The 11,957-nt window shown below is 36.8% G+C and overlaps 1 protein-coding gene across 2 annotated transcripts; it reads right to left on the bottom strand.

Moving 5' to 3' along the window:
* Positions 1 to 5,255: 5,255 nt before the first annotated feature.
* Positions 5,256 to 11,375, bottom strand: LOC107721780 (type I phosphatidylinositol 4,5-bisphosphate 4-phosphatase-A-like). Of its 2 annotated transcripts, XM_016529939.1 has the most exons (7): positions 11,239 to 11,375; positions 9,566 to 9,759; positions 7,879 to 7,985; positions 7,645 to 7,750; positions 7,402 to 7,454; positions 6,820 to 6,910; positions 5,256 to 6,081 (listed from the first exon to the last, which is right to left on the bottom strand). In XM_016529939.1, the coding sequence occupies exons 1-7, from the start codon at positions 11,354 to 11,356 to the stop codon at positions 5,938 to 5,940; spliced, it is 813 nt and encodes a 270-aa protein (XP_016385425.1). In that variant the 5' UTR covers positions 11,357 to 11,375; the 3' UTR covers positions 5,256 to 5,937. The 2 variants fall into 2 exon arrangements, with proteins under 2 accessions (XP_016385425.1, XP_016385426.1); XM_016529940.1 differs by lacking the exons at positions 9,566 to 9,759; positions 11,239 to 11,375 and adding an exon at positions 8,577 to 8,862.
* Between the last annotated feature and the right edge of the window lie 582 nt (positions 11,376 to 11,957).

Raw genomic sequence — 11,957 nt, forward strand, 5'->3', positions numbered from 1 at the left:
CGCATTGTTCTCAAATAACGGTAATGGGATCTCCTTAAGTTTCAAAGTAGGCTGTAATTTGGCAAATATCCTTTCAAAAGGCGATATGTGAAGAGACATGTTTAATATGCATTTTCTGTTATGATCGTAACGGATGTAGGCTAATTCTGTAACCTAGTTAAATTTTATAAATTTGTTACGTGCTCCAAATGTGTTTTATAATACATAGGCTATTTTGCTTTGGCGAATTTCGCAGCATGTGTTTCTAGGTAAAATGATAAAGCAAGTAATATTTATGGGCTATATAGTTAGAAACAATGCAGTCATGGAACTAGATGGAATTAGCAAAGACAAACAGTATGTTTAACAATCTGCACCAGCTCCACACCAGCTGCACACATTCACTTACTTCTGCTCCAGTACGTCGAGGAAAAAGGACCCAGAGAGGAATTACAATTACACTCCATCTGTAAGATATTAATATCTTCATCATCTTCTTCATAATCAGCATCATCCTTATTCTCTGAGCTCAATTAAATCATTGCGTAAGAATAAGAAGCAGTTCGACTGTTTGGAATCCAGTTACCAGTAGAGTTCCAGTTCTTGTCACTGCAGAACTGTTTTCGCGGGTTTGGCTGAATATCGCAGAAAATTCGATTATATGAGTTTCATTTCAGTGTCATTCGATCTATTGTTTTGTTACATATTTTGTATGCTGCCGATAATGTCAGACTTTTAAAGATTTCACAATGTAAAAAATAAATTAATATAGGAATTTATGATCCGCACTCACGAGAACAATCTTCTTTTTTCTAATGAATGTAAAAGAAAAGAAAAAAGATTGTTCTCGTGAGTGCGGATCATAAATTCCTATACTAAGTAACTCAACAGATTGACGCACCAAAATAAAAAGATCAAGTAACGCAAGAGCGCAGTGCAAACGACGTTGTTAAAAAATAAATTAATACAAATAATTATTTTCAAAATTATATTGGTTACATGTGTCCGTCTAATGCGTCAAAACTATTGTAACATTCACTTCTGTGACCGTCTTGTTTAAATCAATTCTAAAATCAAATTCTTTACATTTTTTTATTTAGACATTGACAGTTCTTTCTTTAACACATTATACTATATAAAAAAAAACATGATATAAAATCACTAAATAAGCACTGATATTTAAAAAAATAAAAAGAGGAAAATCTGTTAAAAATTCTAAACTTTAAATTTGATTAAATCAACATATTTTAGTAATTAATTTTTGCAACCAACAAGTAGTGCACTAAAACTCAAACAATGCAGCCTAAATGGGAACTACTGGTCTAATTAATCATTTGTAAGATCATCTGTAAGATCCTGTTTAAAGTGAGCTGTTACCTTTTCAGTGGAGATGCTCTTTTCTGGAGGAATGATCAGAAGAAAGACACCTGTAACCCCTCACTCTGTTTATCTTTACCTCTACCTCACTCTCTCTATCCCAATCCAAACTGACATAGGTGATATCCAACCTTTCCTTTTTGAGGAGAATGTTTTTTATTGGATGTGATTTTGCCTGGTTTAACACACAAGGAGAGAGAGAGAGAGAGAGAGATCTTAGCTAACATTTAGCTAATGTAAGTTAAATTAGCTAACTATATAAATTACTTGATGTATTACAGTAGCCTATATACAGCCTATATAGCCTGTATACAGTATAACTAATAAAAAATGTGAAATAATAATAAAATAATGCATGCAAATTGTTCTCAGTTTCTCTGAGAATCTGGTAAAACATGGAACTCCAACTAAAGCAGCATTTTCACTAAAGATGAAATAAACTGCTATTTAACAGATGAAAGAGTGATTTTATATATCTGTCTGCACGCGTGCGCACACACACACACACACTGCAGTGTGACAGGTGACACCGGAGGCTTTTAATTCCAGTGTACACACAAATTCTGGTCCAGACAGACATCAATAATTCATGCTGTTAACTGAGTTGAATGCTATGCTTTTAGCTGTAGGACTGTAGGTCGTGAGACCTCTGACATTATGGGTACATACAGTAAAAATCACAAAGTGATTAAAAAACAAAAAACATTTACAACTTCTTTGCATCATCCATCACCCTAATTTAGCATTTAGCATTTTTGAATTTAGCAAACAGCTAAAGTTTTACAATGTGTGTGTGTGAGAGGATTAGATGGTCTAAATCAGTGATCTTCACTATTTTTTTCACGAGAGCCGCACTTATAGGACAAAGTTAATAGGAGAGCCACTTTTACTGCAAAGTATGAAAAGTTACATCCAGTCATAAATAGCATGTCTGCTTCTCAATCTGTCATCCCTGAACTGAGAGGATTAGATGGTCTAAATGAATTGTTTGTTTTAAAGTGGATAGTGCAAAAGCTACTTATACCCCTTCCTCATCAGTTCATCTTATCTTTTCATTCTCATCTCCTCTCCCTTCTCATCCTTTCTTCCCAGATCTCCCTCTCTATCCTTCTTACAGCTGCTTATTGCTGTTCATGCTGAGAGCAGAGAGGAGAAGATTTGCAGCTCTGATAGTGTGAGTGTATGCGCTTAACAGGCGTGACATACACAGACTCTCTCTCTCTGTGTATGTGTGTGTGTGTATAAGGTCACAGGGCTCATCTTTAAGGATGAATCCTGTTATACGTTAGGAGGATAAAAGGCTCTTGTGTGTTTGTGCAAGCTCAGTAATCTCAGATCGGGTTGACTCCATTGGGACACAACAGAGAAAAAGAGAGTTTCTTATCACTGAACTAAATTATTCAGCTTTATTTACATTTACATTTATTAGTAGTAAATGCTTTTATTAAAATGATTTATGATTAGCTTAGTTTATTGGACTATTTAATGTTTTTTTACTTTATTTTATATGCAATAATGACTTTTAATATTACTTTATTTAATGCATTATTGTCAGGTTATTTTACATTATTGCAGACTGCAAATGCCTTGGCTTATTGTGTAAAAGCACATTAGATTAGAATAGAATTTAAACAAATTAATCTGCCTTGGCGCTGTGTTTCTTATCATTGAACTTTTGATTTATTAGTGGAATATGGTGTCATTTTCATTTTTATCCTTTAATCTTGCTTTATTTTATATGATTTATTTTGAAACTCAATGTCAATAAATATACACAGAAAAAAATTTAAAACAGTTTTCACTCAGAAACTTTCACAAACAATTACTAAGAAAGCGCAAGTAACACATTAAATTAAACAGGATATTTTTAAGTAAAAAAATGAAATAGTATTTTCTTCTAAAGCATACTTCAATAATCTGTTTTATTTACAACTTTGAAAAATTTACAGTGTAGTTTTAGTAATGCCAAATATATAAATAAACAAAATAAAAACTTAGATTAGAATAGGATTGAAACTGATTGATCTGCCTTGCTATTGTTTCTCTTATCATTAAACTTTTGATTAGTTATTGAGTTTTATTTTTTATCTTTAACCTTAGTTATTCATTTAAAATTGATGCTACTTTCTTTTTTCCCTTTAGTTATTACATATGTAGCCTATATGTATTATTTTTTCTTAGTTATTTCTGCATTATTCACATTTACAATTAATTGTATAGAGATGTATAATTATCATTTTTATTTACATTTTACTATTACCTGTTTCCTCCAATTACATAAAGATTTTTACTTCTCATTGCTTCTTTTGCACCATTTTTCAATATTCAGTTATGCCAATAAAACAAGAGAAAGAGGTCTTCTCTTAATTCCAAAAATACTAATTACACTTTTTAATTAATTTGAATGACTTTAATATTTTCAGAGAATATTTGCAAAATGTCCTCTTCCTGGATAGCTCTGCAGAATACTTCATTTAATTTGCTGTTTTATATTGTTTCTTAACAATTGGACTATTGACCATTTTACTTCATAGTAGTTATCTTGGAACATTTTTCATTATACACACCTACTATTTAGTTATTATGGCAGCTAAGCACACTAAATTGAACTAAACGGAATTAGAATTTAGTGCAAGAGAGGAGACATATACAAACTTCGCCCTGTGTGTAGATTATGAACCAGGTCTTTTTCACAGAGGTCTCATTCTCTGGTCTCTGCTTGCACTTTTTTGTGGCCCAGTCACTGAAACCTCTCTCTATCTGTGTGTGTCCCCAGATCTCTGCTCTTTCTCTTCCATTACTGCTGACAAATCTCTCTCTCTGCCCGGCTCAGGGGAGTTGTGGTTTCTAAAAGGTTTCTGTATGTTTCCCATGCCTCTATCAGTCTGTGTCGAGGAAAATAATATATCCGCCCGAAACAAGAGACAAATGGCCAGAGACAGAGAGGAAGAGTGCCAAAACAATGGCAGCAAGTGAATCACACACAGACCTTCATAAAAATCAGACGCCACACAAGTGTTTTCACTGTTTTATAACTTCATTTGAATCACATGTAATCTTAATCTCATGTGTAAACAAATTCAGAGGAGACCTCCATCATTGGCCTTCTGCTCTTTATAAATAACATCCTGACCTCTTGTTTGGGATTCCAGACGTCCAGACCTAACGTTTCTCATGGACAGAATACTTATTCTGAATTCCATATTTGCAGCTAGGACCATACTTCTATGTATTTATGTATGTATTTAGCATATTTTTGATGAATATAATGCAAGAACATTGGCGATCAAGTCAATGCTCTGAACATCTCAATTGTGTTTTCCTATCTTTACAAACACAAACCCACACAGACTCTGAATTCTGACAGAGAAAAAAGATCTTGGAGTCCAGAATCCAAATCTAGCGTCTGATTAATCTCATTAGTATTATTTAATCAGGGTTCAAACTTAATCAAACTTACAGTACCTGAAAATGACGATTAACTTCACATGAACATGAGAAGAAAGGTTGTAAATTACCCTTTTGATAAAGTCCATGAAACACGGCTGACCTTCATCAGAACAAAGACATAACTTTTTTTTGTTGTTTTCCAAAGGCGCGTGTGGCTGTTATCTCGATATTCATTCCAGTCAAAACATTATCGGTAGTGGTTTTTCAGTAGTGATTTTGCAAATTAAATAAAAACATAAAAAAGGAATCACAGCGTGTTAGAGCTACAGTGCAACTGTTCAGTCATTCATGAAATAAACAACAAATATTTACAAGCAAAATTCACAATTATAAAAAAATACTGTTCTTAACATTCACAACTAAAGGAAAAGAGGGAGAAAGAGTGTGTTTGAGCGCAATTATACACTTGAAGTGTTTATGAAAAATCAGTTACACAATGGTTTTGCGCACTTACACTTTTAGTGTTACACAATGGTTATGCGCATTTGTTAAGCATATTCTCATCCAAACGGATTTGGATTAGCGGTGTTTGTACAGAGAAACAGGTAATGTGACATAATGTGACATGAACATACAGGTGTGTGTTGTTTTGGAACACCCTCTAGTGGAGATCAACCTGTACTTCCTCTCATTGTAAGGCTTCTGAGCTTATTTGGACACTAGAGAGGCAGCTAATGTTGTGTTGAAGGTTTGAATGTGGTTGAATTAGTGTCTTTTGTGTATTGTAGTGTGGTTAATTTAAGATGTACATAGAGAGTTCTGTGGGTTTGAGAGTATGTGACGTATTCACACCTGTATGTGTGTAAATGGTTAGAACCGAAAGAGCATTAGGAATCATAACTGCACATTTGCATGTAACCATGAGTAACAAGTCAGTCCATATTCACGGATGAAAACACATCCAAAGAAAGCTTCCGAATAAAAATAAGTTTAAAACACTAATCTTCTTTGCCAGAATAGCTTTTTTTCACATGCTTCTCAAGCCTGGATTTTACTTTGACCCTTCATTACAGCCTTCACAATCAAGCTTTAAGAGTTAACCATGATTCTCTATAGCTCTTTTCCTGTGGACTTTATTTTTTCCCACCACCCCTAATCTCAGCCCCCCTCTCTTGCCGTGTCTCTCTCTCACTATGTGAGGTTGTGGAGAGGTTGGCTGACCCTCATGCAGCTCCAGTAAAGTGCCCTGGCCAGCGTCAACACCACCAGCAACAACACCACCGCCCAGGAGGCATAAATACCCCTGTACACATGTGCCTGGGACCACGTCCCTGCCTAGAGACAAACAGAAACTTTTAATAACAGAATATAAAAATTAAGTTAAATTGGTAACACTTTACAACAAGGTACAAACATTAGGCATCACAGACTAGCATTTCATTTTGGTTAATGTTAATGTTACATACACCTCAAAAGTTTTGGGGTCTGTAAGACTTTTCTGGTGCATTTTTTTTTCTTCTTGAAAGAAACGTATACTATTATTTAGCAAGGATATATATTTAATATGAAAATGGTTCACATTAAGTGATGTGCTATTTGTGTAGTCAAATAAATCATATAAAAAATAAACAACAAACATTACATAAATGTGACCCTGGAGCACAAAACCAGTCGCTGGGGTATATTTGTAGCAATAGCCAAAAATACATTGTATGGGTCAAAATTATAGAGTTTTCTTTTATGCCAAAAATCATTAGGATATTAAGTAAAGATCATGTTCCGTAAAGATATTTTGCAAATTTCCTACCGTAAATATATCAAATCTTAATTTTTTATTAGTAATATGCATTGCTAAGAACATTTGAACTTAATTTCACCCTCAGATTCCAGATTTTCAAATAGTTGTATCTCGGCCAAATATTGTCCTATCCTAACAAACCACACATCAATGGAAAGCTTATTTATTAAGCTTTTTTTTTTTTTTTAATTGACACTTAAGACTGGTTTTGTGGTCCAGGGTCACAAATATGGTTGATAAATATACTGATGGATAAATATAAGATGCACACTCACAATCAGACCAGCGGCTGAGATGCTAAATAGCAAGCACAGCAGGTAACACCACAAACTCCGCCTCCTCGGATATCTCTGTCCAATCGAAGATCTGGTGAAGAAAAATAAGAGAAAAAAGACCAATCAGAGGAACAGCAGGGGATATGGAATGGAATATGCAAAACTATTTAAAGGCAAAGTGTGTAATTTCTGTAACACTAGCACTATAGCACTAATTATAAAAATAATGACCCGCCCCAAACTCATGCCATTGGCTGAGCCTATGTTGCTTTGTCTGTATGCTCAAACAAACAGAGCAATGTTTTGACAAGAGCCACAGATATGAGGGAATCAGTCAGTGAATGGCTTAGTTATAGTCTCTATGTAATAAGCTAGGACAGGATGTTAAAATGTTATGGGACATTTATCAAAATTGAAAAAAATTACAGCCAGTAAAAGGCAGTAATGCATTTCAGAAGCTAAAGCGGTGTACAGGGGGCTTAGACAGGCATTAAATGCTGACTTATTTGCCAACTAATAAAAGAGTTTGATTTATTTGGTAAATGCAAAATGTGTTGTGAATGTTGGCTCAGAAATACTCACACTTTCCTGCAATGGGGGCATCGAGCCAGTGTCCTGTCAGTAAATTCAGTCCACTGAAATGTTGAGAAAGTGGTTGAGCAGCTAATGTGAGGCAGTAGCATAAATAAAACAAGAATAAATTGCCATCTGATATTCGACTTTAACTTGATGCTGAACCTGAGCCGAGTGATCCGGTCAAGATGTCACTGCAGCGGAGAATGATACAGTATGATGTTGCTGTACTGTGTGTGTGTGTTTATGTACCAGGAAAGTGTTGCTGCAGTGTCCGCAGGAAACTCTAGCTCCAGCAGGTTGTGGTTCTGGACTGGCTGGACCCGGATGGACTGGCCCCAAATTTATGATCCTCTTACTAGTCCAGACATGGAGACAAATACATTCAATTCTTCGCATACACAATCCTGACTGTGACAAGACGATGTGTATTAGTGTCAAAGATTTCATTTGTTTTAAATGTAACTTTGTCTCCTTCTCTCTTACCAATAAGGCCGAGGGCAGGCGATCCTTTGGGATGTGACCTTGCAGATGAGAAGACAGTTACAAGGACACCGCACATATTTCTTCCCTGCAGGGGCATTCTTTATGGGCTGGAGAGAATGAAGGTTAATTTAAAAAATAGAAAGGAGGAGAGAGACAGAAAAGAGACAGAGTTAATTCTGGCTACGCAAAAACTAAAGTGTGTGTGGTTACTACATGAAGTGATTTTATGTTTTGGCACTGTTAATCGATTACAAATTTCAATCAAATTAAATGTACTGTATGTAATGTTGAATCATTCAATGTATATACACTACTATTAAAATTAAATTAAGTCTTGGTGAGCATAAGATACTTCTTTCAAAAACATTAAAACATTTTACTAACCACAATCTTTTGAATGGTAGTGTATCAATATTTGCTGACAGAAGTCCATAAACCGTCAATCAATTTGAATCAATTACTCAATTTGTGGCTCAAAATTTCTTGGCATTGATAAAAATGTATTGTTTACAGTCATGAACAATAAAAGTATTTTAAATTGAATCAATAGCTGTAGCATGCAAACAGTTAAACAATAAACAAGTCAAAACTTAAGAATTTAACAATTGTTCAAAAGTTGACATGCTAACTAATTAATCCTTCCCGTGTTTTGTAAAATGATGTATTAAGTAGTGTATATGTGCTCTGTCCCAACTCACTGTAGCTTCATTGCAGACTCCGCACTTGACCACATGTTGGTGAATTTTGCCCTCGACGCTGATGAGCGACTGGCACACCCTACAGCTGATGACTGGGGCACTGCCACTCTCTGGAGACGTCAGGGGGGAATATGGTGGAGGGTTCTCGCCCATCAACAGAGGGGGCTGAGTCGAGCTCGGAAACGGAGGAAAGCCTAAAAAGGGAGAGATTGCCATTGCAGATTATGATAGACATTCAGTATGCAAGTTTTACTTACTGTACCTGAAATCAGGATGAAATTAAAATTCACCCTATCTATTATCAAAATGCATGTTATAGATCTTATTGTGAATGATTTATCAATGTATGTGTAGTTTTTTCGCACATATTTCTTCCCTGCAGGGGCATTCTTTATGGGCTGGAGAGAATGAAGGTTAATTTAAAAAATAGAAAGGAGGAGAGAGACAGAAAAGAGACAGAGTTAATTCTGGCTACGCAAAAACTAAAGTGTGTGTGGTTACTACATGAAGTGATTTTATGTTTTGGCACTGTTAATCGATTACAAATTTCAATCAAATTAAATGTACTGTATGTAATGTTGAATCATTCAATGTATATACACTACTATTAAAATTAAATTAAGTCTTGGTGAGCATAAGATACTTCTTTCAAAAACATTAAAACATTTTACTAACCACAATCTTTTGAATGGTAGTGTATCAATATTTGCTGACAGAAGTCCATAAACCGTCAATCAATTTGAATCAATTACTCAATTTGTGGCTCAAAATTTCTTGGCATTGATAAAAATGTATTGTTTACAGTCATGAACAATAAAAGTATTTTAAATTGAATCAATAGCTGTAGCATGCAAACAGTTAAACAATAAACAAGTCAAAACTTAAGAATTTAACAATTGTTCAAAAGTTGACATGCTAACTAATTAATCCTTCCCGTGTTTTGTAAAATGATGTATTAAGTAGTGTATATGTGCTCTGTCCCAACTCACTGTAGCTTCATTGCAGACTCCGCACTTGACCACATGTTGGTGAATTTTGCCCTCAACGCTGATGAGCGACTGGCACACCCTACAGCTGATGACTGGGGCACTGCCACTCTCTGGAGACGTCAGGGGGGAATATGGTGGAGGGTTCTCGCCCATCAACAGAGGGGGCTGAGTCGAGCTCGGAAACGGAGGAAAGCCTAAAAAGGGAGAGATTGCCATTGCAGATTATGATAGACATTCAGTATGCAAGTTTTACTTACTGTACCTGAAATCAGGATGAAATTAAAATTCACCCTATCTATTATCAAAATGCATGTTATAGATCTTATTGTGAATGATTTATCAATGTATGTGTAGTTTTTTTACTTTTTTTGACATCTCGATCACGACTTCAATGCTGTAAATGTTTCATTTATACAGTACAATCATAATTTCTGAATAACAGCATCAGTATTATCAGTTTAGCATAGATACAGGAAATATTGGCTCATAAAATAGCGTAAAACATGAAAGTTTAATTTACCTTTCAAAGTTTAACTAAACACTGAAACTTGAACTTTGGGAAGGTGAAACAGTTCTCTGTCACCCAGGCCATTAGGATTAACAAGAAAATCTGATTTGGTCTCGAGATCTGCTGAAAGGAGCTTTATAAGGAGACTGCTGGAATGTGCCTAGTGGATCATGTACACATTTGCCTATAATTGTGGGGGCCAAATTTTTGAAAATGTCCTCACAAATATAGTGAAACATGTTAAACCTGATTTGAGAGGATATTTTAAGTAGTTCTTACTCTTTGAAAGCTCCCAAAATCAAGTCGTAAACTCCATACAAAACCCAACGTGTGTATGATAAAACTTAAATATGGTTTTCATAAAAATTCACCAGCATCACCACATTAGTTAAAAATCCCCACACCAACATCATCAGCACGCCCTTTAGTAACTTTTTATTGGCCCCGCCCGCTCTGCGCAATGATTGGTTGTGGTCTCCTCAGGCAATAATTTCAGGCTTTCTGAATGGTCCAAAGATGTGCTAATCATATGTGTTTGGGTGTAGCTGGAGTTTTCGAATTCGGCAGATGACTGTAAATGTGAAGTGCAGAGACGCCGACTCACCGGTAAATATGGTTAAATGGGGACAATGACCACCTGTACAGTCGTCCTCAGTCATATGACTAGTTTAAGAAAATATTGCCCCTTTATTATTATAATTTGTCGCGGGAAGGCCGATAACAGAACAGTAAACAGACCTGGACAACCCAACAGTGATGTTCATTCATTAGCTGCGTAACAGCCTCTCTAATGGATGACAAATGTATGCGAGGATCAATTCAACATTAATTTTTTTGACAAAATAATAGCATCCTCCCGACGCAGGTGTATCGTATGCAACTGCATTAAGTTATATGCGGAGCAGCATGTATCACCTACAGTGACCGCGCGCGTGCACCTACGAACACACACTTCATCTGCTTCTCCACTGCGATCAGCCAGAAAAACATCTATCCAGGTCCTGCCTCCATCATCATCACCAGCGTGCAACATAAAGCATGAATAACCGCACAGAACTGTACCTAACCTAAATCGTAGTAAATGCAGTAATGTGCTTGTATGTGTATGTGTGTGTGCGCGCGCGGGCCTGTGACAGCGCAGAAAAGCGCCGCGCTCGCTACTCACTCTGCGGTTTGTTCGGAGCACCGTGTGGAGCTGCTCCGGGAGACACCCCGCCGTTACCACTGCCGAGAGCTCCATCACCGAGATCCGAGAGCAACGGGGACCGCTCGCCATCCGCCATACCGAGAGCGAGGGGGAGCGGCGAGGCTTGTATTGTTGTGCTACCGGAGAGCTGCTCCGGGAGACACCCCGCCGTTACCACTGCCGAGAGCTCCATCACCGAGATCCGAGAGCAACGGGGACCGCTCGCCATCCGCCATACCGAGAGCGAGGGGGAGCGGCGAGAGCTTGTATTGTTGTGCTACCGGAGTGTGTATGGAGCCCGCCTGCGTCACACTGGTACGTCCGCTGCTGTGACAACGCGTGTGCGCATCCGTGCGCTCGGGGGGTGTATTACATGATACCCCTGAGCAATAACGCACGAAACGCTGTTTATTCTGTCACTTACTGCCATTTCAAAGATCACTATATACGCAAGAGGTGTTTCTTTTCAAAAATGCGTGCAGGCAGAAATGAAGCACATTCTTATACAGCTTGTACAGTTGCTTGTGCCCTCTAGAAGCTTGCGTTCTGTAAGTGAACTTCGCTGTATTGTGCCATCCTAAAGACGCACAAAGTCACTTTCACGGACTTTTAAATTAAATGTTCCCTCCTGGTGGAACACATCTCTGAAGATGTAAAGATGTAAAAAGCCATCTCTTCCATCTTTATTTGAACCCTCT

This window comes from Sinocyclocheilus rhinocerous, unplaced genomic scaffold, assembly GCF_001515625.1.
Source record: "Sinocyclocheilus rhinocerous isolate Xijiao unplaced genomic scaffold, SAMN03320098_v1.1 scaffold1112, whole genome shotgun sequence".
NCBI classification, from domain to species: Eukaryota; Metazoa; Chordata; class Actinopteri; order Cypriniformes; family Cyprinidae; genus Sinocyclocheilus; species Sinocyclocheilus rhinocerous.